The sequence below is a fragment of the Ranitomeya variabilis genome, chromosome 2 (assembly GCF_051348905.1).
Source record: "Ranitomeya variabilis isolate aRanVar5 chromosome 2, aRanVar5.hap1, whole genome shotgun sequence".
NCBI lineage: Eukaryota > Metazoa > Chordata > Amphibia > Anura > Dendrobatidae > Ranitomeya > Ranitomeya variabilis.
In genome coordinates, this window is record NC_135233.1 from 712,736,064 (window position 1) to 712,761,929 (window position 25,866).

The 25,866-nt window shown below is 44.0% G+C and overlaps 1 protein-coding gene across 1 annotated transcript in view; it reads right to left on the reverse strand.

The window, feature by feature from the left end:
* Nucleotides 1-370: 370 nt before the first annotated feature.
* Nucleotides 371-25,866, reverse strand: part of HDAC2 (histone deacetylase 2) — a 92,654-nt gene continuing 67,158 nt past the window's right edge. The window contains exons 7-14 of the mRNA XM_077289494.1: nucleotides 21,887-21,979; nucleotides 21,686-21,794; nucleotides 12,605-12,745; nucleotides 10,640-10,748; nucleotides 10,320-10,450; nucleotides 9,401-9,556; nucleotides 806-863; nucleotides 371-677 (exon numbers count right to left, since the gene is read on the reverse strand). Coding sequence (XP_077145609.1) covers nucleotides 647-677; nucleotides 806-863; nucleotides 9,401-9,556; nucleotides 10,320-10,450; nucleotides 10,640-10,748; nucleotides 12,605-12,745; nucleotides 21,686-21,794; nucleotides 21,887-21,979 — 828 coding nt within the window. The 3' untranslated portion in view covers nucleotides 371-646. The remainder of the gene's footprint in view (nucleotides 678-805; nucleotides 864-9,400; nucleotides 9,557-10,319; nucleotides 10,451-10,639; nucleotides 10,749-12,604; nucleotides 12,746-21,685; nucleotides 21,795-21,886; nucleotides 21,980-25,866) is intronic.

A 25,866-nucleotide genomic window follows, 5' to 3' on the forward strand; every position in this document is an offset into this window, starting at 1 on the left:
TGTGGACATTAAGTGAAAAATAGCAGCAACTCATGATGACCTGTCATCGGTATGTCACAATTGCAAAATGAATTTGCAGATAAGATACAAAAACATGATTGTCTGGATAGCACCATCAAATTCAGGCCTAGTTCAGACAAGCGTGATTTTGGTCCATGTGCGCCAATACCCCAAACATGGACAGCACCTGGAACAATTATAGTCCTTCTTTCCTCACAAACTGATGCTCTGCATGAAAAAACTGCATGCACTATTCCAGAGAATAGAGATGACGAGCCCAAGGAGCTACATGAGGACTCAATTCTTCTTTTAACACGGCCGACTGAACCCAGCCTCAATAAAGGAAGGGCAAAAAAAAGGCCACAGTTAATAAAGGCAAAAAAAGGCATTTTAATAGATCAGTTTAAGACATGAAACATAACACATTCATCTTAAATACTATTACATAAAGCATGGCAAAGATAAGAAACGTTGCTCCATAATTAGAAAACTCAATACGACCTGCCAGGAAAACGATACCGTTTTACAATAAATACGGTCCATGCCAAGTGCTAAGGGGACAGAATCAGAAGTCTCTTGTAAGAAGGTCGGGGAAGAGGCATACTCTACTTCCATCTTCAGACAGTATTCAAACATTCGCTTCTTCTCAGGGATTGCTTTGCTGTTCTGACTTGACACTGTTCAAGAGAAAGGGGGAAAAAGGGAGCAATTAACATTACAAAAGTTCTAGATTATTGGCACAGGACCTAACATGCCATACAGTAGATAAGGGCCAGATTACTAATGGAGCAAAAAATAAAGTTACCCTTTGGTGTCCATTTTCTCCACAGCATTCTCCTTTGATTTGTCTTCTTCCTTTACGTCTGTTAACAAAGAACTGACATTGATTTCGAAGTTTAAGAAATGAGGGATACTGAAAGAGTAGTAGTTGTTAGAATGAAACGCCCAACCAGCATAGCTGGAAAATCCATAGTAAGCAAGTTCAGCATATACTAACACTAATATGAGAAAAGACCACCACCTTTCTGGCCTGATATAGAGCATTCTATAATGCTGTATATCGGCCCCCAATCCGACCTGCAAGACAAGAAAAAGATCTTTTATTATACTCACCTGCGGGGCGGTCCGGTCCAATGGATGTTGATGTTCTTGGCCGGCGCCTATCTTCTTACGATCGCTGCCCTCATTCTTGCTTGGTGTGAATGACGCGTCCCTACATCAGCTACACACAGTCTCCCCGGAATCACGCTCTTGTGTTGGCGTACTTCTGCCCTGTCGAGGGCAGTGCAAAGTACTGCAGTGTGCAGGCGCTCTGACATTTCCGGGCACCTGTGCACTGCAGGACTTTGCCCTGCCCTCAACAGGGCAGAAGTACGCCAACACAGGAGCGTGATTCCGGGGAGACTGTTTGGATGAAGCAGGGATCAGTAGCACAGAAGGAGGACAGCATCGCTAGAAGATTGGAGGCGCCGGACCAAGACCAGTGATGCCCCTCTGACCAGACCGCCCCACAGGTGAGTATAATAAAAGTTATTTTTCTTCTCTTACAGGTCCGGTTGAGGGCAGATATACAGAATTATAGAATGCTGTGTATAAGCCCTGAAAGGTGATGGCTGTATCTCATATCGGCCAAATCTGGTGACAGGTTCCCTTTAAAAAAAAATCATACAGAAAATAATATAAGTGCAAACTAAGGCTACTTTCACACTAGCGTTAACTGCAATCCGTCACAATGCGTCGTTTTGCAGAAAAAACGCATCCTGCAAAAGTGCCTGCAGGATGCGTTTTTCCTCCATTGACTAACATTAGCAACGCATTGCGACGGATTGCCACACGTCGCAACCGTCGTGAGATGGTTGCGCCGTGTTGTGGTGGTCCGCCAGGAGCAAAAAACGTTACATGTAACGTTTTTTGCTCCCGACGGTCCGCTTTTTCCGACCGCGCATGCGCGGCCGGAACTCCGCCCCCACCTCCCCGCACCTCACAATGGGGCAGCAGATGCGCTGGAAAAATGCATCAGCTGCCCCCGTTGTGCGGCGGAGACAACGCTAGTGTGAAAGTAGCCTAAATAGAATAGAAAATCACTGCATGGTTTAGATTTATACCATAACCAGATAATATCTGTACCTCCATCAGGGCACTGGCATGATAGAACGAGCCCACTTGCTTGGCCCCCATGAGCCAGAATAGACACAGCTGATCGCCAAGGCTAGAAGAGCAGAGGATGTCTTCCATTTAAGAAGGGAAATGGCACAAGACGTTACTGAAAAAAACCCTCTAGGAAACCGTAGATTGTTTTGCTAATTTGCAGCTTTAATTTAGCCCATTTCTATGAAAATGTCCAATTTGGAAATGATTTGGTCACATAGTCCTTATCTGTATCCCCAGAGGGAGAAACCATTGCATGTAGTCTATTTATTCTGCACTAAAAACTCAGATGGGAGCCGAAAATCCCACCGCTGCCATCACTCACATCTTACATCCCGTCCACTGTAGGAGGCATCTGACAACTGAGCCAGGCAGCCATAAGTCTGTCAAAGAGAATAGTCAATATTTGTACAACGTGTATGACAAGGATGTGAACGTCCGGGATTAAAGACCTGTTTTCTTATTATTCAATTTAACCCCTTTCAGAAAACCCCGTCCCGCGGCAGCAGTTTGCATAAACCACAGTGTGTTTCTTGTTAAAACGCTCTCCCCTGGTCCAGTGCCGAGCTTCTGCTGTGGTGCAGCGCAGATGTGATGTCAGTGCTGCAGATGATGTCACAGGGCGAGGAAATCATTCGTTGTTTTTTTCTGCAGCTGTTGGACAGGTTTTCTGAATTAAGAAAATCTCCTTAACCCCCGGGCCATTTTCCGTTTTTGTTCCCCTTCTTCCCAGAGCCATAACTTTTTATTTTTTTGGTCAAAATGGCCATGTGAGGGCTTGTTTTTTGGGGAACGAGTTGTACTTTTGAACTACATCACTGGATTTAACATATTGTGTACTGGAAAACGGAAACAAATTCCAAGTGCGGTGAAATTGCAAAAAAAAGTGCAATCCCACAGTTTCTTTTTGGCTTCCCCCCCCCCATGTTCACTAAATGCTACAACTGACCTGCCATTATGATTCTCCAGGTTATTACGAGTTCGTAGACGCCAAACATGTTTAGGTTTTTTGTTTTTTTTTTTAATTTAAAGGGAACCTATCACCCCGTTTTTTTCGGTATGAGATAAAAATACTGTTAAATATGGCCTGAGCTGTGCATTACAATAGTGTAGTTTGTGGACCCCGATTCCCCACCTATGCTGCCGAAATACGTTACCAAAGTAGTCATTTTCGCCTGTCAATCAGGCTGGTCAGGTCGGATGGGCGTGGCTTCTTCCCCCAGATATTGCGTAGTTTTCCGTTGGTGGCGTAGTGGTGTGCGCATGTCCAAGGTCCCCAATCCTGCACGGGGGGGTGAAAATAGCAGCGATGTCCGTTATTCCATTGGTGGTCGGTGGGCGCGGCCTTCTTCCTTTGGCCGCGCGTGCGCAGAAGCGGCGCTCTGCTGGCCGCGGCTTCAGGAAAATGGCCGCCGCGATCTCCATCTGCGCACGCGCGGCATCCCGCGGCCATTTTCCTGAAGCCGCGGCCAGCAGAGCGCCGCTTCTGCGCACGCGCGGCCAAAGGAAGATGGCCGCGCCCACCGACCACCAATGGAATAACGGACATCGCTGCTATTTTCACCCCCCCGTGCAGGATTGGGGACGTTGGACATGCGCACACCACTACGCCACCAACGGAAAACTACGCAATATCTGGGGGAAGAAGCCACGCCCATCCGACCTGACCAGCCTGATTGACAGGCGAAAATGACTACTTTGGTAACGTATTTCGGCAGCATAGGTGGGGAATCGGGGTCCACAAACTACACTATTGTAATGCACAGCTCAGGCCCTATTTAACAGTATTTTTATCTCATACCGAAAAAAACGGGGTGATAGGTTCCCTTTAAGTGGTGAAAAATATTCCAAAGTTAGTTAAAAACAAATTGTGCCATTTTCTGATACCCGTAGCGTCTCCATTTTTCAGGATCTTGGGTCGGGTGAGGGCTTATTTTCTGTGCACCGAGTTGATGTTTTTAATGATACCTTTTTGGTGCAGATACGATCTTTTGATCGCCTGTTATTGCATTTTAATGCAATGTCGCAGCGACCAAAAAAAGTAATTCAGGCGTTTTGACTTTTTTTCTCGTTACGCCGTTTAACGATGAGGTTAATCTTTTTTTATATTGATAGATCGGGTGATTCTGAACACGGCGATACTAGATCAGATCACCTGTGTGTAGCAGAAATGCTCACTTGCTAGGAGCGCCGAACACCGGGCGGTGCTCACAGCAAGCCGGCAGTGACAATCATAGAGGTCTGCTGGATACCTCTGGTTGTCATGCCAACCCATCAGTGACCCGCGATCACGTGATGGTGTCAATGCTGGGCAGGATTTCCGATGCGCTTGCCAGAAGCGCCAGTTAAATGCCACTGTCAGAAATTGACAGCGGCATTTAACTAGTTAACAGCTGCGCATGGATTGTGATTCTACCAGTGGCTGTTGCAGGCACATGTCAGCTGTATATATCAGTTGTCATGTGCCCGGAAAGGTGCAGGCTCAGCGCCAGAGCCCGCACCAAAAGAGGATGCCGACATTGGCGTACTATTACGCCCAATGTCGGAAAGGGGTTAAGGACCTGGCAATTTTTTACATTTTGTTTTTTTCCTCCCCTCCCATGAGCCACCATTTTTTTCATTTTTTCCATCAACAAAGCTACATGAGGTCTTGCTTTTTGTGGGACGAGTTCTACTTTTGAATGATGCCAATGATTTCTTCATATAGTGTACTAAGAGGGGAAAAAAGGGAAAAAGATATTTCAAGTGGGGTGAATATGTCAAAAACCCCAAAACTTAAAATTTCCGCCATTGTTTTGGGTTTAGTTTTTACAGTGTTCATTGTATGGTAAAATAACCTGGCAACATGACTTTTGGTTGGTACAATAAGATTCCAACTGTAGGCTAAGTGCACAAAGAGTCATTTTGTGGAGCTTTCCAAGTAGAAAACGACGTTTTAGAGGAGTTTCGAATGAAGATTTAGGCCATGTGCACGCAGTGTCTTTTTCAGGCATAATCTGCCTGGAGTCCATGTGCTGCGAAAGCGCCCCATAAAATTAAAATAGTGTCAAAATGACATCGCTGTGGTGTTCCATCTTATGTTGCTTCTTTTAACCAATTTAGGGCTCAAAAAAACCTGGAGCGGTTAAGTGGCATGGTGATTATTCACGGTTCAGAGCCGCTGCTGGCTGCAAGAACAAAGGGTCAAGCCGCTTCAGGAAAACGACCGCCGGTATTTTGCTGCATCGCCTCCACCTAGGAAAACTCAGCGGGTATGCTGGAATATAAATAACGCCTTGTGCACACAGCTTTAGGCCTCTTTCACACGTCCGTGTCTCCGGTAGGTGTGGTGACAGTTTTCACAGGTACCGAAGACACGTACAGACGTAGTCCCTCCGTGTGACATGCATCGGCACCAGGGAAGAAGCGCTACAGTAAGCGCTGTTCCCCGGCGGCAGGTGCTGAAGCCGGCTCTCATCGTTCTCCCCTGCTCTGCCGGCAATCGGCGCGAGCAGAGGAGAATGATGAGAGTTATATTAAAGTCTGAACGATGACAGCAGGTGGGGGCTTTTGGGACTCTTAGGGTCTGTGCACACATTGCGGATTTGGCCCTGCGGATCCGCAGCAGTTTTCCATGTGTTGTACAGTACCATGTAAACGTATGGAAAACCAAATCTGCAGTGCACATGCTGCGGAAAATTCCTCGCGGAAACGCGGTTTATTTTCCGCAGCATGTCAATTCTTTGTGCGGATTCCGCAGCGTTTTACACCTGTTCCATAATTGGAATCAGATGACAGATCAGATGTAAAAACGCATGTGAAATCTGCATAAAAGCCGCAGATAAACCGCAGGTAAAACGCAGGGCGTTTTACCTGCGGATTCTGCAGAATCCGTGAGGAAAAATCCACAATGGAATCCACAACGTGTGCACATACCCTTACTCCCATCATCCGACAGCTTCTGCCGCTAATAACAGTGACAACAGGAGCGGATGATTCCTCAGCCGCCACCTGCGATCTAACGAAATAATATTTTCTTGAACCAACCAGGCAAAACTCACAACTGGGGGTTGCAACCCTCAGCTGTCAGCAAGGTTGGTTATCAAGAATAGATGGTTCCACATGCAGTTTTTTAAAATTATTTAAATAAATTAAAAAAAAAAACGTGTGGGGTCCCCTTCATTTTTGACAACCAGCCGTGCTAAAGCTCACAGCTGGGGGCTGCTATTCTCAGGCTGGTAAGGGGCCATTGATATAGGCCTCCCAGCCTAAAAACAGCAGCCCGCAGCAGCCCAAAAAAACAGCATGGGGACCCCTCTATTCTTGATAACCAGCCTTGCTGAGTCTGACAGCTGAGGGTTGCAGCCCCAAGCTGTGAGTTTTGCCTGGTTGGTTCAAGAAAATAGGGGGGGGGGACCAACGCCCGGTTTTTCATTCATTTATTTCATGATATCGCAGGCAGCAGCTGAGGAATTCCGTGATCATCCGCTCCTGCTGTCACTGTTATTAGAGACAGCAGGTGTCGGATAATGGGAGTGAGTCTCACAAGCCCCCACATGCTGTCATGGTTCGGACTTTAATATAACTCATCATTTTCCTCTGCTTGCGCCGATCGCCGGCAGAGCAGAGGAGAATGATGAGAGCCGGCTTCAGCATATGCCGCTGGGGAACAGCGCTTACTGTAACGATTCTTCCCTGGCAGTTGGGCCCATTCTGTCTTGTAAACTGTGGTGTCTGTTCACATGGGATGCATCCTAATAGCGCTGGGCAGTCCGCCTGAGCTAATAGAAGGGTGTCACTAATATGTATGCAAACGAATAGAGATGGTAAGAAGTTTGTGTTCTGCTTTAAATATGAACCTATGGATGCTCAAATTAGATCAGTGGTGAGAAGGAATTGGCACATTTTGGGGGAAGATGAGGACTTGAAGATGATGGTGGATAGGGGTCCTTTGTTTGCTTGCAGACGTGACAGGAACATTAAAGATTGAATAGTACGACGGAATCGGTTCGAAACGGAACGTGGTAATTGGTTGGGAGCAGGGTAATTTTAAGTGCAGGCAATGCAATTTTTGTTCACTGCACCTTATAGGGGATACGGTACGGGTATGTTCTATCCACCATCGAGTCCGCGATTTTATTTCATGCAGGACCACACATGTTGTATATACCATTTTTTGCCCATGTGGGTTTTTTTTTACATAGGTAAGACGATCCGGCCTTTATTTATAAGAATTAGGGAACATCTGAACTCTATACGCACAGGGAAGGGGGTAACCCTGTTTGATTCATCACGTAAGACAGATACATGAGGGTAATGCAAAAGTACTGCGTTTTGCGGGTTTAGAAAGAGTTGACACACCACGTCATGGAGGAGATTGGCATCGACTCCTCTTGAGAAGAGAAGCCAGGTGGATCATGCGCACTAACGCTACGGGTTCCACGGGTCTCAATGACAAAATTGACATGGCAGTCTTTCTGTAATGCGACGTCCGACAGTTTATGTGTGTTTTGAAATACGTCATTTGTGCTATTGTTTTTATATGTTTTAAATTGTATGTCAGTTTTATGCTTTATATTTCGTTGGGCGGAGCCTATGGCCGTGAGGCCGGTCGTGTGGGAGTTCACTTTGAACCTGGACAGGTGAAAAGGACCTCCCCACTTCCTGCCGTCATTAGGACCCGTAGAAACGCTTGTGTGCGCGAAACGGCCGTCGTCCGTCATCCTCCACACCCCTCCCTGCTAAGTTAGTCCATGTTTGAATAAAGGATCAGAATTTCCAGATCGGTGAGTGCGTTCCATTTTTTCTTTTTCTTTTTTGCTGTGGACAAAGGAATGTGTGGAACCGGCCTTAGAGAGTTTCCGCTCAGTCTCAGCTCCAAAAACTTCTCAAAAACTCCACCTTATAATAAAATAAAAATGTACATTTTGTTTTTTTCTCTGAAATCTGTAACATTTCTATGGATAGAGCTGTATGAAGGCTTGTTTATTTTGCATGTTGAGAGGACAGTTATTGATACCATTTTTGTACATGTGACACTTTGTGATTTATTGCATTTTTATAGGGAATTGAAGTGCGCAAAAAGCGGCAATAAAAAAAAAAAGCCTTTTCAGTAGGCTGTAGAAATAATCCATGTACACGGTGTGAACAAGTGAGTATTTTGACCATATCATAATTTTTATGCAGATTTTCCAACTCCAAGCTGTGTAAACCTTGAATGCTTATTGGATGAATCAGATCAGGTGATGTGTATTTGTGTTAGAATGAAACATGAGGTGGACAGGACCCCATTATCCTCCAGGGATGCCATAGTCCAGAACTACCACCTCCCTAGAGAAGGCCAGAAGTACAAGGTGCTCAGAGACACGGCCAAAGTAAGGAGGCCTGAAATATAAAGACTGACCCAAGAAACATCTGAAGACAGATTTTTCAAAGGTTTTATTGACTTATAAGATGACAGTGACTCTTGATGGACCAGATGGATGGGCCCACGACTGGATCAGTATTATTAAACTTGAGCTAGTTGGACCTTTTTGAGATGAAGACAGACTCCGAATCAACTCCCAAACCTACTGCCAGTTTTTAGAAGACCCGTTCTTCAAGCAGCGATACAGGGAAAAGTCTGCATCGTTCAAGAATACCATGATCTTTATGCAGGACAATGCTCCATCGCATGTATCAAAGTCTCCACTGCTTGGCTGTCAGTAAAGGTCTTCCAGATGAAAGAATGACATTGCCCCATTCCTCCCCTGATCTGAACCGTATTGAGAACTTGGGGGCCCTTCTTAAATGGAAGATTTAGCGCGACAGAAAACAGTACACCTCTCTGAACAGTATCTGGGAAGCTGTGGTCGGTGCTGGCCAAAAAAGTTGATCCACAACAGATTAAGAAACTGACAGACTCAATAGATGGAAGGCTTATGGCTGTTATTGAAAAGTAGGGGGGCCATATTGGTTACTTGTTATGTTTTCGGAATGTCAGAAGAGTATTTTTGTACATTTTGAATTGTTTGGTTATTATTCTCACTTTAACGGATGAAAATATACAATTGAGATGGGAACATTTACATTTTTTAGTTACGGTAGTTGCACAATCATTCTGAACACAGATATTCTCCTAAGAGCGATAAATCCTCACTTATACTTTCTTAATTCTAGGATTATTAACTTGCTGGATTGCCTAACCGCACTGTAGCTTTTCAGTTATAAACTTAATCATCACAAATACAAATTGCCTAATTGTGCACACTGCGCTGATCTCGGAGACCCTTACCTGATTTCTTGTCATCAGTTTCCTTTTTGTCTTCCTCGAGTCTGGCTTTTTTGGGTCCCTTTTTGTGGTCAGCTACATTACGTCTCCCTCCTTCACCTTCGTCTTCAGAATCTGAAAACTCCTCCTCACATGCTATCCGTTTGTCAGATGCTCGTACTAGAAAATCGCAGAGAAAAAAAAAAAATGTGAAGATCCCAGGAATGGAAGACATTGAAGGATTGTTCCATGAAATTCCAGAAGACCCAAATAATGTTTTTCAGTCTAAATTTCACTTAACGGTCTTGGAAATCTTATGTACTATTGCTTTAAGAGTAAGCTTTTTAATTTTTTGTTTTTCAGAAATCAATAGGACATTTGAAAATAAGAACTTTGTAATATATCTGATTACAGATATCCGGTTCTCCTACTGGAATGAGCATTTACTCTCATAATTCTCAGTTCATGAGTAAAATCCGTCTTCGTTGAATACAGATTTTCCCATCACTGAGATAGAAGATAACAGTCGGTGCTCATAAACTTCAATGGAGAACTAGAACTGTCATGACTTGCAGAAGAACGACTGTTTGCCTCCACTACTCCCTCCTCTCCATAGAGCCTTATAAGCACCACCTGTCACCTCCTATCTCAGTAATGTGAACATCTGTACTCTCTGAAGGCAGATTTTACCCAGAAAATAGGAGTGAAAGATCAATCTAAGAAGAGAAAGAAATGGATTTCTCAGAAAAGATATATTTCAAAGTTGCTTATTTCCATGTGTTTTATTGATTTCTCTGACTTTTACAGCACTGGTATGGCTCATAGATACTTGGCTAGTTTACATGACAAGATATACTTTTGCGGCATTAGGGGTGCTGACTAAGTTAAGGTCTTAAATTAAATTCTACCATTGAATTTCATCACAAAAGATAAATCAACTTACTTGAGATCCGCTTGTCAGGATCTTCACCTTCTTCATCACCGCTGTCTTCTTGAATAGCATCTTCTGGTATAGCCTGCATCTGAACCCCAGGAGCATGTGGTAACATACGCAGGTTCTCAAACAGACGCTGCCTAAATACAAGATATAAGCAGATACCACAACACATTTCAGCAGCTTTTCTTTTTTGGCACATGTCTAAGGATCGATGTCAGTGATCTAATATTACCCAGTAGATAGATATTACCCAGCATCTACTGGCTAACAAGGTAGGTACAAAGCTATATTTTCCCTGTATCTAATATTACCCAAAATGTCCTTACTTTATTTTCTCCATGTATTCAGGAGTGTTTTGATTGGTCATATTAGAAGGACTAATATGAAGCTTAAAGTCTGGACCAAAATATTCAAAGTAATCATTGTACGGCAGCTCTGGGGAGACAAAATAAAAGCATATAAGACATCATCCAGTAGAAAAGTTTCACACCTCTAGGACTAAAGATGGCCATAGACAGGAACCCAGAGCAGATAAAAGAGGACATACTTCTCCACACCTCAGTGTTTTGCAAGAACTCTAGACAGTGAATATATAATGGAGGAACTCTACCTTTAAGACTTTACATCTAAAGGACAAGTCAGGCAGAGAATTAAGCTGCAACCGGTAGTGCCTTAGAAGTGTATGCAGAGGGCTCCCAGTGGCAGCCTGACAAATTAGATCTAGGGAGGCATCAAGGTAACGTATTAGACACCTCCTCAAGTCAAGACAATGAAAATGGCAAAATAATGCAGCTTTTTATTGGAAATATGACACAACATTGGGTAGAAAAGCTGGCAGTTTTCATAATGACCCCGACATCCTAGTTTGTAGTAGTAGTGTTGGAAAAGGGAAGGCCGAAGATGGTAGGCTGAGGTTCGGCAGTTGGTGGAGGAGGGTAGGTCGAGGGACAGCAGTAGGTGGAGGAGGGTAGGTTGAGGTATTGCAGTAGGAGGATGAGGGTAGGCCGAGGATGGTAAACCAAGGGATGGCAGTAGGTGGAGAAGGGAAGGTCGAGGGATGGCTGTAGGAGTAGGGTAGGCAGAGGAATGGCAGTAGGAAGAATAGGGTAGGTCGAAGGACAGCAGGTGGAGGAGGGTAGGTTGAGAGACGATAGTATGTGGAGGAGGGTAGGTCAAGGGACAGCAATAAGAGGATGGTAGGCCAAGGAATGGCAGTAGGAGGAAGAAGGTAGGCTGAGGGTTGGCAATAGGGGTAGGAGGGTAGGCCAAGGGAAAACAGTAGGAATAGAAGGGCAGGTCGAAAAACGGCAGCAGGAGGAGGAGGGTAGGCTAAGGGACGACAGTAAGAGGGTGGGTCAAGGTAATGGCAGAAGGATTAAGAGGAGGAGAGTATGACGAGGGATGGCAGTATGATCAGGCTGATAGGCCAAGGGATGGCAGTAGGAGGGTAGGCCGAAGCACGGCAGCAGGAGGAGGAGGGTGGGCCGAGGTACGACAGCAAAAGAAGGAGAGTAGGCCGAGGGACGACAGCAGGAGGGTAGGCCAAGGGACGACAGCAGGAGGAGGAGGGTAGGCCGAGGGATGACAGGAGGAGGAGGATGGTAGGCCGAGGGACGACAGCAGGAGGAGGAGGGTTGGTCCAGGTAATGGCAGCAGGATTACGAGGAGGAGTGTAGGCTGAGAAATTCAGTAGAAGGAGGACGGTAGGCCGAGACAGGTTGGAAATACTGGCTCTACTTGCTAAGAGCTGACACTTGGACAATAAAAAAAAATGGTCAGGCACCACTTATTTCTGCAGTGAGAGGCGAGTGGCGCTAATGAAATCTCATCTGCACATATCTGCCATAATGAGTGGCACCAAATTGGTCTTATTTACCCCCTACTGCTGTCGTTGTGCTGTAGTCAAGTCATTTCCACTGCTACTATGTCAACAAACACAGGGGATAATAACAGTGCTGAAGCAGCACGGGCTAAGTAACGTTGAGGTTTGTTATTTTTACATAGAGAATACCTATGAAATAAAAAAAAGTAAACCTATGAAATCCTTTTAAAGATACATACTCTTAATAGGCTTTTGATATCTCAATGAAAAATGTCTCTCTCCTTCTTTCTTTCCCCTTTATGGACCATCCCTCATTTTCTAGTTAACTATTAAATACAGCATAATGTCCATCATCCAAATACTCCTTTAATATCTTAGAGACAGACCATTTGATGATTTGCAAGATCTGGCATGAAACATGTTATAAGTGGACTTTAATTATTACTAGACTTTAATTAAATTGACTTACCATTGGGGATTTCACAATCGAGTGCAACAGCAGTCTCGTATGTCCAGCAGCGAGCAACATTACGAATAGTGTACCCACCTCCACCAAGCATCAAGAGTGGCAAATTGAAAGTCTTTACAACTTCAACACATTTTGCATGACCTGTGAAAATAAATGTTTCGGCATTAATACTATTCTTTTTACCAACAATATGAAAAACAAAATCTCTGTAAAATGAGAAATGATTTTAGGTTACCTAAAACTAAAGGACGAATGCAAAAAAATACTCATGTATAATTCTATTTTCCTGTAATTACTTTTCCAATAAAGGACCTGTCACTTGGTGTATACATATATACACACACACACAGAGAGAGAGAGAGAGAGAGAGAGAGAGAGAGAGAGAGAGAGAGAACTAATGTAGATGTAGCTTTTCTTCTGAATATGACATTGTTTATTTGTGATACCTGAATGGCTGAGCCATATTGCTGTATGGACTATTTTTGTTTTGTTTCTGCTTTATGCCGGTGGTGCAAAATTATAAACTTTAATAAGTCTGACGGTTTGGACATAGAAACCCTGAGCCTGTGTGAACGCTGCATATGCCAAAGAGAGCCGAGTCCCTACAATTGATACATTTTTGTCTTATTTTTCATGGTCAAACAGTAGTAGAGAATTAACACCACCAATTTTAAACCCTTCACGACATCTGAGGCAAATGGAGACATGATCTGTCTGGCGTATGAACTGTCCGTGTCAGTCTTTTTAAGCGTGCACAAAAGAGCTGTGAGTTACAGTTTTGTGCACCTCTGAAACGAAATACAACACTGAACAGAGGCCAGTCGGAGTCCAGAGTAACTCTGCTGCCTCATTATAGTAAATGGATCCCTAAGGGGTTTCATCTGAATCAAGTCACTGGGAGATTTAGTTGGAAACCCCGATTTAAGTGCTCAGCGTAGAGCACAGGATAAATGTGATCCAAAATGTTATGTAAAATGTTACCAGTAAAAGTTTCGACTGATTCAACAAAAAGCAAGCCCCCACTCAGGTCCATCCATCTGTTAACAGAAATCTAGGGGGCTTCTATGTTACTGGTAACAAAAAGGCTATGGAAAAGCGAAATAGCTCTCCCCTATAGAAATCCAGCGAATTCTGCGCTCCCAAGTTCAAATGTCCCCCACCCATCTAAGTATTCAGTATACCTAAACTACATTTGATGTGCACATGTTTGTCAATACTGTAGAAATCACAGCCTCCTTAATTTACCGGGTACATGTCTCCAGAAGCATCAGCTGGGCACAAAGTACGGGAACTACAATGTACTGGGCACTACAACGGCAGATTTGCAATTTTCAATCAGCAACATCTATTGCTGCTTGTTTCTGGAAAACACCCATGGAGTCAACGTTGTCACCACACCTGTAGATAAAATCCCAGAGGGGTGTAATCTCCAAAATGGAGTCACTTGAGGGGTGATTCTGCTGTTATGGAACTTAAGGGCTCTGTATATGGAGTCCACAAACTATTTTAGGAAAATCTGTGGTCCAAGAGTTAAATTGCGCTTCATCCCACCTGAGTCTCGCTGCTTGGCTAAGAGGACTGGACAAACAGGTATGGGATATAACCACATTCAGCAGAAATTGTGTAACAAATTTTGGTGCCATTTTTACTGATTTCACAATGTGAAAATGTAAAATATGGGGCTAAAACGAAATCTTTGTTGCAATAATGTTTTTTTTTTTTCACCGCCCAATGGTAAGGCTCTGTGACACACTTATGTTGTCAATATGATCACTGTACCCTTAGAGGAATTCATTGAGTGTAGTTTGCAAAATGGAATCACTTGTGGGAGGTTTCCACTGTTGAGGCTCATCAACGGCTCTGCAAATGCGAAATGGCATCTGCTATCTATTCCAGCCAATCTTGTGCTTCAAAAGTCAGATTATGCTCCTTCCCATCCAAGTCCTGCCGTGCAGCAAACAGTAGTTTTCCGCAAGATATGGGGTACTGGCGTACTCTGGAGAAATTGCACAGCAAATTATGTGGTCCATTTTCTTCTGTTACCCTTGTGAAAATGAAAAATTTGGGACTAAAGTAACATTTTTGTAGGGAAAACTTTTTTATTTTCACAACTCAACACTATCAAATTCTGTGAAGCATCTGTGGGTTCCAGGTGCTCATCACACCTCTAGATAAATTCCTTGAGGGGTGCAGTTTCCAAAATGGTGTCACTTGTGGAAGGTTTCCACTGTTTAGACACATCAGGGGCTCTCCAGACGTATTATGGCATCCACAGTCTGTTCTAGCCAATACTGCTCTTCAAAAGTCAAATGGCGCTCCTTTCCCTTCCGAGACCTGTCGTGTGCCCAAACAACCACATATGGGGTTTTCTACCACATATGGGGTGTCCGTGTACTCAGGAGAAATTGCACAATAAAATTTTGTGTACATTTTCTCCTGCTTTCCTTGTGAAATTGAAAAATTTGGGACTAAAGCAACATTTTCATTGGAAAATGTTATATTTTCATTTTTTCCTTCCATATTCCTTTAATTCCTGTGAAGCTCCTGAAGGGCTAATAAACTTCTTGAATGTAGTTTTGCGAACTTTGAGGGGTGCAGTTTTTAAAATGGTGTCACTTTAGGGTATTTTCTGTTATATAGGCCTCTCAAGTCACTTCAAATGGGATGTGATCCCTAAAAAATGGTTTTGTAAATTTTGCTGAAAAAATGAGAAACTGCTGATAAACTTTTAACCCTACTAACATCCTAACTAAAAAAAATTGTTGCACAATTGATGCAGCTATAAAGTAGACATGTGGCAAATGTTATTTATTAGCTATTTTGTGTGAAATAACTCTGGTTTATAGGGGTGGTCCGGGTTTTCTGTATAATTTGTTTGTCTACCTAGGCTGCAGAATGCAGGCAGTTTATAATATACAGTGGGGAAAAAAGTAAAAAAAAGTAAAAAATTGTGCAAGTTCTCCCACTTAAAAAGATGAGAGAGGCCTGTAATTGACGTCATAGGTAGACCACAACTATGAGAGTCAAAATGAGAAAACAAATCCAGAAAATCACCTTGTCTGATTTGGCAAAATTTATTTTGCAAATTATGGTGGAAACTAAGTGTTTCGTCACCTAAAAACATGCAAGAATTCTGGCGCTAACAAAGCTGTAATTTCTTCTTTAAGAGGCTCCCCTGTCCTCCACTCAGTACCTATAGTAATGGTACCTGTTTGGACTTATCAGTATAAAAGGCACCTGTCCACAACCTCAAACAGTCACACTCCAAGCTCCACTATGGTGAAGACCAAAGAGCTGTCGTAGGACACCAGAAACAAAATTGTAGCCCTGTACCTGGCTGGGAAGACTGAATCTGCAATAGCCAAGCAGCTTGGTGTGATGAAATCAACTGTGGGAGCAATAATAAGAAAATGAAAGACATACAAGACCCCACTGATAATCTCCCTCGATCTATGGCTCCACACAAGATCTTACCCCATGGGATCAAAATGATCACAAGAACGGTGAGCTAAAATCCCAGAACCACACGGGGCGACCTAGTGAATGACCGGCATAGAGCTGGGACCACCATAACAAAGTAACACACTACGCCGCCAGGGACTCAGATCCTGCAGTGCCAGACGTGTCCCCCTGCTTAAGCCAGTACATGTCTGGGCCCATCTGAAGTTTGCTAGAGAGCATTTGGATTATCCAGAAGAGTCTTGGGAGAATGTCATATGGTCTGATGAAACCAAAGTAGAACAAACAGTTCTAGTGTGTGGAGTGTGACTGTAGAAACAAAAATCGTTGGGTTTGGCGGAGAAAGAATGCTGAGTTGCATCCAAAGAACATCATACCTACTGTGAAGCATGGGGGTGGCAACATCATGTTTTGGGGCTGTTTCTCTGCAAAGGCACCAGGACGACTGATCTGTGTACATTAAAGAATGAATGGGGGGCCATGTATCGGGAGATTTTGAGTGCAAACCTCATTCCATCAGCAAGGGCATTGAAGATCAAACGTGGATGGGTCTTTCAGCATGATAATGATCCCAAGCACACCGCCAAGGCAATGAAGGAGTGGCTTCAAAAGAAGCATATGAAGGTCCTGGAGTGGCCTAGCCAGTCTCCAGATCTCAACCCCATAGAAAAACTTTGGAGGGAGTTGAAAGTCCTTGTTGCCCGGCGACAGGCCCAAAACATCACTGCTCTAGAGGAGATCTGCATGGAGGGATGGGCAAACATACCACCAACAGTGTGTGCCAACCTTGTGAAGACTTACAGAAAACATTTGACCTCTGTCACTGCCAACAAAGGATATTTAACAAAATATTGAGATGAACTTTTGTTAATGACCAAATACTTATTTTCCACCACAATTTGCAAAATAAATCTTGCCAAATCAGACAAGGTGATTTTCTGGATTTGTTTTCTCATTTTGACTCTCATAGTTGTGGTCTACCTATGATGTCAACTACAGGCCTCTCTCATCTTTTTAAGTGGGAGAACTAGCACAATTGGTGGCTGACTAAATACTCTTTTTCCCAACTGTACTCCCTGATAGCATTCTGCATGGTGTTCTCAATATCACATTTCGGCTTTGTTCACACGCTGCGGTTTTTGCTGCGGATCCGTAGCGGTTTTGAGGCTGCGGATCCGCATCCTTTTTCCATGCAGGGTACAGTACAATGTTACCCTATGGAAAACAAAAACCGCTGTGACCACTATCCTTTTTTCGGCATGAAAATCCGCGCTGATTTTCTGCGGAAAAAAAGAAGTACCATGTCTATTCTTTCTGCGGATTCCGCTCCTGTTTTCCAACAGCACCAATAGGAAAGTGCAGTTGGAAACCCGCAGTGGAATCCGCAGGCGAAACCGCACAAAAAACCGCAGTGGTAAACCACCGCGGTTTTGCACTGCGGGTTTTCAGAATCAGGACCTGAAAAATCCGCAGGCAGAAAAGGATAGTGTGAACAAGCCCTTAGTCTGGTGAGCAGCTGTCTCCTGATTCTGGAGGTACTGCTCACTCCCTGACTAGAGTTTACCTGTCTGACAGAGACAGGTAGTAACCACCCCCAGTCTCTGAGAGACCCTCCATCTCCTGCTCCAGCATCCACATGAAGCACACAGTGCCAGGCAGCAGGGGAATGATTCAGCTGGTTGGACGAACCAGAAAGGAAAAGGCTTCTATATAGGTGAGTATACTGTGCTGTGTGCATCCCTCTCTCATCCAGACCCTCCCTCATCCATCCATCTCTCCCTCATCCATCGCTCACTCATCCATTCATCCCTCCCACATTCATCCATCACTCCCTCAACCATCCCTCCTTCATCACCTCATCCTTCCCTCAGCCATCCATTCCTCCATGCAATACTATACTATATGAGGTTTTACAGCAGCTGAGGTGTACTATGTGGTTTATATGTAAATACACACACAGACATCACTATAGACTCTTCACCTCACAGTACTCGTATGTCAGGAGTAATGCGGGGACATGTGACGCTCTATCACCACTGTGGATGTGATATGTGGTGACATGTGACGCTCTGTCACCACTGTGGATGTGATATGTGGGGACATGTGACGCTCTATCACCACTGTGGATGTGATATGTGGGGACATGTGACGCTCTATCACCACTGTGGATGTGATATGTGGGGACATGTGAAGCTCTGTAACCACTGTGGATGTGATATGTGGGGACATGTGAAGCTCTGTCACCACTGTGGATGTGATATGTGGGGACATCTGAAGCTTTGTCACCACTGTGGATGTGATATGTGGGGACATGTGAAGCTCTGTCACCACTGTGGATGTGGTGTGTGGGACATGTGAAGCTCTATCACCACTGTGGATGTGATATGTGGGTACATGTGAAGCTCTATCACCACTGTGGATGTGATATGTGGGGACATGTGACGCTCTATCACCACTGTGGATGTGATATGTGGGGACATGTGACGCTCTATCACCACTGTGGATGTGATATGTGGGTACATGTGAAGCTCTATCACCACTGTGGATGTGATATGTGGGGACATGTGAAGCTCTATCACCACTGTGGATGTGATATGTGGGGACATGTGACGCTCTATCACCACTGTGGATGTGATATGTGGGGACATGTGACGCTCTATCACCACTGTGGATGTGATATGTGGGGACATGTGACGCTCTATCACCACTGTGGATGTGATATGTGGGGACATGTGAAGCTCTATCACCACTGTTGATGTGATATGTGGTGACATGAAGCTCTATCACCACTGTGGATGTGATATGTGGGGACATGTGACGCTCTATCACCACTGTGGATGTGATATGTGGGGACATGTGATGCTCTATCACCACTGTGGATGTGATATGTGGGGACATGTGAAGCTCTATCACCACTGTGGATGTGATATGTGGGGACATGTGAAGCTCTGTCACCACTGTGGATGTGATATGTGTGGACATGTGAAGCTCTATCACCACTGTGGATGTGATATGTGTGGACATGTGATGCTCTATCACCACTGTGGATGTGATGTGTGGACATGTGATGCTCTATCACCACTGTGGATGTGATATGTGGGGACATGTGAAGCTCTATCACCACTGTTGATGTGATATGTGGTGACATGAAGCTCTATCACCACTGTGGATGTGATATGTGGGGACATGTGACGCTCTATCACCACTGTGGATGTGATATGTGGGGACATGTGATGCTCTATCACCACTGTGGATGTGATATGTGGGGACATGTGAAGCTCTATCACCACTGTGGATGTGATATGTGGGGACATGTGAAGCTCTGTCACCACTGTGGATGTGATATGTGTGGACATGTGAAGCTCTATCACCACTGTGGATGTGATATGTGTGGACATGTGATGCTCTATCACCACTGTGGATGTGATGTGTGGACATGTGATGCTCTATCACCACTGTGGATGTGATATGTGGGGACATGTGAAGCTCTGTCACCACTGTGGATGTGATATGTGTGGACATGTGATGCTCTATCACCACTGTGGATGTGATGTGTGGACATGTGACGCTCTATCACCACTGTGGATGTGATATGTGGGGACATGTGACGCTCTGTAACCTGAGCAGATGTGGTGAAGAGTGTAATGATTGCTCTGCTTTCTACAAATTAGTGGTGTGTCGTTCGCGAACGATCCGAGTCAAAGAGCCGGCTCCCTGCTGTGTACGATGGGAGTCGGGACCTCAGTGAGAGTCACTAAATTCTCTGAATTGCTCTCACTGGGCATAACATCCTTGTGCTAGGCAGATGTAACTCCGCCCACCTGAGCAAAACTCCACCCGCTCATCAATTTAATTGGTTATTAGTGAGTGGGTGGAGTTTCTGACGTAGGTGGGTGGGGTTTCGGACACCTTACGTCAGCATAAATATATCTTCACATATTGTGAACACATTCACTTAGGATCCAAAAAAAGATGGCTCTTTTTGGTGAGCGGAGCCACGAGAGCCGGATCACCAAAAAGAGCCGGACTGCCCATCACTACGGCGCAGGATCACTGCTCTGTTATTTCCAATACTGGAGTGATGATAGAGGTCAGTGGTGGGGCAGATTACTGACAGCCAATAAGAGTGCAGTGGGCGGGCAGAGGGCGGTGCTGCACTGAGGCTGGGCGGTGCCAGCTCTGGCTGTTAGGGTATGTTCACACAGGGTGCTTTTGCTGCATTTTTTTATGCTAATTTTCAGCTGCTTTTACAGTACCAGCAAAGCCTATGAGATTGCAGAAATCTCATGTACACACATTGGGTTTTTGTGTGATCCAGTATTTTGTGCTTTGCAGTGTGCTTTGAATGAGACGGAGCGGGCGCAGGCTCAGTAATGAGCGGTGACGTCACCGAGCCTGCGCTCCCTCACAGCCTGACCGGAGGTAACCTCTGCACCGTGGGAACATGCCAGGGAAGAGGATATCGCAGGTAATTATCTATTCTATCAATCTATCTATTCATTCTATCTATTCTATCAATCTATCTATTCATTCTATCTACAGGAAGTTGTTTTTTTTCTCTGTGTGCACTCAATTTTATTGGCATGCACAAAGAGTAAACAAATGCATAAAAAAAGCACCAAAAAGGCACCTAAACCGGAACTTTTGGTGCAGCTTCTTTCCTGCCAAGAAGATCTGGTTTTGCTGCAGAAAAAAAACCGCAGCAAAAACGCCCTGTGTGAACTTACCCTTAGGTTATATAATAAAGCACAGGGAGCTGTCAAGATTGGTTGAGCCACAGGTAAAAACAAACTGGATGCAGGGAATGAAGTGAAATTCCGGAGGAAAGGAAGGCAGAAAACCCCCCAAGATGTATAGGGGTGTTGTATATAACAATACAGCACCGATTAGCTTGCAACATTTTCACCAAATGGCAGATATTTTCACAAATAAACGCAAAAAATATTGACCTAAATTTACCACTAACAAAGTACAATGTGTCATGAAAAAAACAATCTCAGAATCACTGGTCAGAATGGGAAAATTGAGCTTGGTCAGGAAGGTGAAAACAGGCTTCGGGGTGAAGGGGTAAAAGGGTTTACTAATAGTGTAAACAAGCCAACTGAGCTTTTCTTAGGCTAAGTTCACATGTTGCATTTTCGTTTTTATTGTCTCTTGTGCCTGACGATAAAGTTTCATACCCCCAAAAAAATCAAGATGCAACTTCCGTAGGTTTTTGCACCAAAACATGATACCTGTGTTTTTGCTGCATTTTTGCACTGACTCATTGTTTTCTATTTGTCAAAAACCGCTGAAAACAAACTGAAAAGTGACACGCTGCAGTTTTCCAAATCATTTAGGAAAGAACAAAACAATGTGAGCACATTAGGTTTCTGAAATGTCATAGCCTATGCTGGACCTGTAAGATGTAGCTTAAAAATTGCATAAAAAACGCAGCAAAAACGCAATGTGTGAACATAGGCAGCTCCCAGGTCCAATACAGCTTTTTCTTACAACCCCATTCACCATGGGTCCATACTGAGTTTCTACAACAGAAAGCTAGGAAAACTATCAAACCACAATGAACAGCTTTGTAGATAATTAGTTCATTTTCAAAAATGACTATTTTCCAGCTTCAATCACCTTTCACTGTCAAATTGAAGCATCCAAGGCGATCCCCAGACAATGAATCAGCTCCACACTGTAAGACCACGGCGCTGGGCTGGTACATTTCCATCACTTTTGATATGATCTACACCACAGAAATGAGAATATTAATATCACTAGCATTTGCCGAAAAGCGTGAAGCAGTGTGAAGGATCGGTCAGTAAGCAATAAACTCACTGGTTTGAAGATCTGTCCATAAGATTCGTCATCGATCCCATCCCTCATTGGGAAATTGACAGCATAATACTTTCCTTTACCAGCCCCGATATCCTAAAGACAAATAATAAAAGAAAATGCATAACTTTGTAAACAAATCCCATTAAATCACAAGTCTTAACAAAAAATATAGTGCATGATCATCCTTAGAGAATGTAAAGCTACTGCATATAAAGCAATTACCAAATTTATTGTTATTATCAGCAACACTGCCTTTCAAAAAACTACATAAGGGGGGTATTGTGGGCAAATTTGTGTATAGTGCAGCTGATGACAGATTTCCAGGAATGTCTTGTAGAGTCTTCTGCTGAAAACAGAAATTCTGATAGATTGGGCAGATAATATTTATTCATTCAACTCCCGAATGTATGTGTGAGGTCACTAATAAGCAATATTTCTAAGGGGATTTACATCAGAGCATCGAGTGCGCGCTTGCCCAGGAAAGCAGAGGAGAGAGGGAAAGCTTCTACAGCACGCACTAAATACTGGGCTGTGTAGTGCTGCGGTAGCACCTTTACGCAGTGATGAGGCAGTGGCCCACAAAATTCAAAACAAAAGTCTCTTTAATGTGTTTACCTCACACAATAAATGTCCAAACTTCACACAAGTGCATATCATTAATGCTTTGTTCACACCAGTTCATAGCACTGCATAGTACACGGCTTTAAATCACAGTCTCTATACACGCCGGACTTCCCTGTGTCCAGTTTCCGTGGGCGACTGCACGCTGTGACAAAGTCTCTTACACACAGCTTCACTCCATTAGTTGCAATCCCATATTATACAGCTTCCTTCCGTTGTACTGACACTACACACACCAGTTCTCCTGACTAGTTCCCGTGGGTGTCTGCGCGCCATATCTAAGTCTCTAGTCACATAGCATTACATGTCGCAGGCACTACACATACCAGTCCTCCTCTGACTAGTTCCTGTGGGTGCCCTGCACCACTGTATCACAGTCTCTACTCACAGCTTCACTTCATTGGCTTTTGGCCACTAAACACGCTGGTCCTCCTCTGACCAGTTGCCGTGGGTGGCGCTCCCCTGGCTGCTTGGCTCCGCTCTGTCCTGTGTCACCGCACACAGACAAAGCTCCGAGGAGCCTCTTGCTCTTCTTTAAACACCAGCAGGACACTGACTGACCCTGACACACCCATACACTTCCTTGCAGGGCTTTTAACAAAGAATCCTGTAGCCTAAAGCCAAATGGAAAACCTGGGTCCGGAATGGAACAGACTGCAACACTATCATACTGCAGTCTATTTCAAACACAACATCCAGAGAAGGTTTTCCCTACATCTGCCTTGGACACTAACATGTACAAGACTAACCTTATTTATTATTACATTTAACCTGCATTGCAGCCACAGTTGTGCCCGTGATTGCCATGCACACCTATGGCCTTCATACACCTCCGTGCATATCCTGGGGAGACTACACAGCGACCCCTACCTGTGACATCGGCCACTGCTTCACCATTGCAATCCCAGCTACACCTGTGACCGCCATGCATTCCCACAGCCTCAGTACGCCTCTGTGTGTATCCTGGGGAGCACAAACAGCGACCCCTAGCTGTAACAGGGGTCACTGCCTCACAGCTGTGACTTGCGGTGAAATGCCGCCCACAGCCCAGTTATTCAGGGGGAGCGCATGAGACTGGGTCACACCTTGGTGAAGCAAGGACAACTTCCAGAGTCCAAAAGTTGACATGACATCACCGGATGTCAGAGGCGGCTGCAGCCGGGCGTCATGTGATCGGGACTAATTGAGCAGCGTCAACGGCAAATATGTCAACATAAGGTATTTGCAAAAAGACGTATGTGAAAGGTTTATATCGATGTGCACAATATACACTGCAGTGGACCACCTCTTTGTTAGGTTTACAGAAACTTTGCGGCATTGTATTTCTGAAATCCTAACAAATGAGTAGAAGTATTAAAGAGGATCTGTCAGCTCTCCGGACATGTCTAAATAAATAACCGCATCTAACACAATAGAACAGTTTTAGATTATCCTTTACTGTAAAACTCTGCACTGTGCCATTCCCAAATATTCCGACTAGTAAGGACAGTTAGACATTACCAGGAGACATGGCCATTATCTGATCAGAGCTGATGGTGCAGGCTGTGAAGGGTCATACCAACTTTTTTTTTCAATGTGCAGTCAAAGTAAAGGGTTCACGTATGGCCTTTAATTTTGCATAATTAAAACATTTTCTTATGGAAAAAATTCTTAAAATTATTTTTGTGTGGCTGAATTCCAAAAGCCATAACCTTATTTTGTGTAGACACAGTGGTACGAGGAATTATGATTTACGGGACAGACAATCTGTCATCAGATTCCTTCTGCCTGAATTCTGGCCAGCATGAATCAGACACTCGCTGTGTGATAGCAGCCAGGTATATTTTACTCTTGAACACTAAGGTGTCCATACCTTGAAAAGCTGGGAACCGATTATGCGTCTCTGCTAGCTGGTCCAAGGTAGGTCTCTAGTAGCTTCTCCCTGACCCACTCGAGTTGACTAACAAACCTCTCCCTAAGTATACTAAAAGAGACCTGTAAGTCAACTGGAGCAATGGGTTTCCCTTTAATCACTGGGGTTGCAAGAGTGAAGATCAACTTCATGGTTTGCCCAAGGCAATTTCCAACAGCCTGGGTATCAGGATTGGGCTACATATAGCAATGCAATGTTCCTAAGTGCTACCAGTAAACGATCACCGAAAACACTACACTGGCAGGTAAATGTTTGGGCACACCTGGTCAAAATTACTGTTACTAAGAACAGTTAAGCAAGTTGAGGAGGAAATGATTTCTAAAAGGCCTAAAGTTTAAGATGGCAAATTCCCTTTGTATTTTAGGCAAAAAAAATATATAGTCAATTTTTACATTTTAAAAATTACAAAAAGGAAAATGGGCCGATGCAAAAGTTTGACAAAGGTTTAGCCCTTAATTAGCCTGTTATGGCCTGTTCACCATCATTGTTAGGAAAGGCCAGGTGATGCAAAATTCCCAGCTTTATAAAAACTCAGCCTCCTCTAACTTTGTGCCAAAAAGACAGCACCCATAAGTTCTTCTAAGCAGCTGTCTAGAACTCTGAAAATGAAATTGTTGGAGGCCCACAAAGCAAGAGAAGACTATAAGTGTTTTCAAGTTTTGAAATGTAATTAAGAAATGGCAGTTTACAGGAACAGTGTAGGTCAAGAAAAGATCTGGAAGACCAAGCAAAATTTCAGTGAGAGCAGCTCGTAGGATTGCTAGAGAGGCAAATTAGAACCCCCACTTTACTGCAAAAGACCTTCAGAAAGATTTAGGAGACTCTGGAGTTGTGGCACATTGTTCTACTGTTCAGAGACACCTGCACAAACATGGCCTTCATGGATCAGTCATGAGAAGAAAACCTCTCCTGTGTCCTTACCATAAAATTCAGCGCCAGAAGTAAAAGAAAATGTAAACAAGCCTGATGCAATTTGAAAACAAGTCATTTGGACCGATGAGGTTAAAATAGAACGCTTTGCCCACATTGATCAAAGGGGGGCCATGCATTCCAATATAGGGATCAGGGGGCCATGCATACCAGGATAGGGGATATTAACTACAGAATTGACCACATTTTTTCCTTCAATTTTGTATTTCTAACTTCCTCCTCTAAAACCTAGGTGCATATTATAGCCCAATGCGTCTTAGAGTCAGAATAATATGGTATGTGGCAATACTGAAGCAACATTAGAAATGGATCTTCCAAATGGACAATGACCCGAAACATACTGTCAAAATGGTTACAAAGTGGCTTTAGGATAACAAAGTCAATGTTTTGGAGTGGCCATCACAAAGCTCTGATCTCAAGCCTATTGAAAATTTATGGGCAAAACTGAAAAGGCCGGTGCGAGCAATGCGACCTATAAACCTGGATCAGTTACACCAGTTTTGTCAGGAGGAATGGT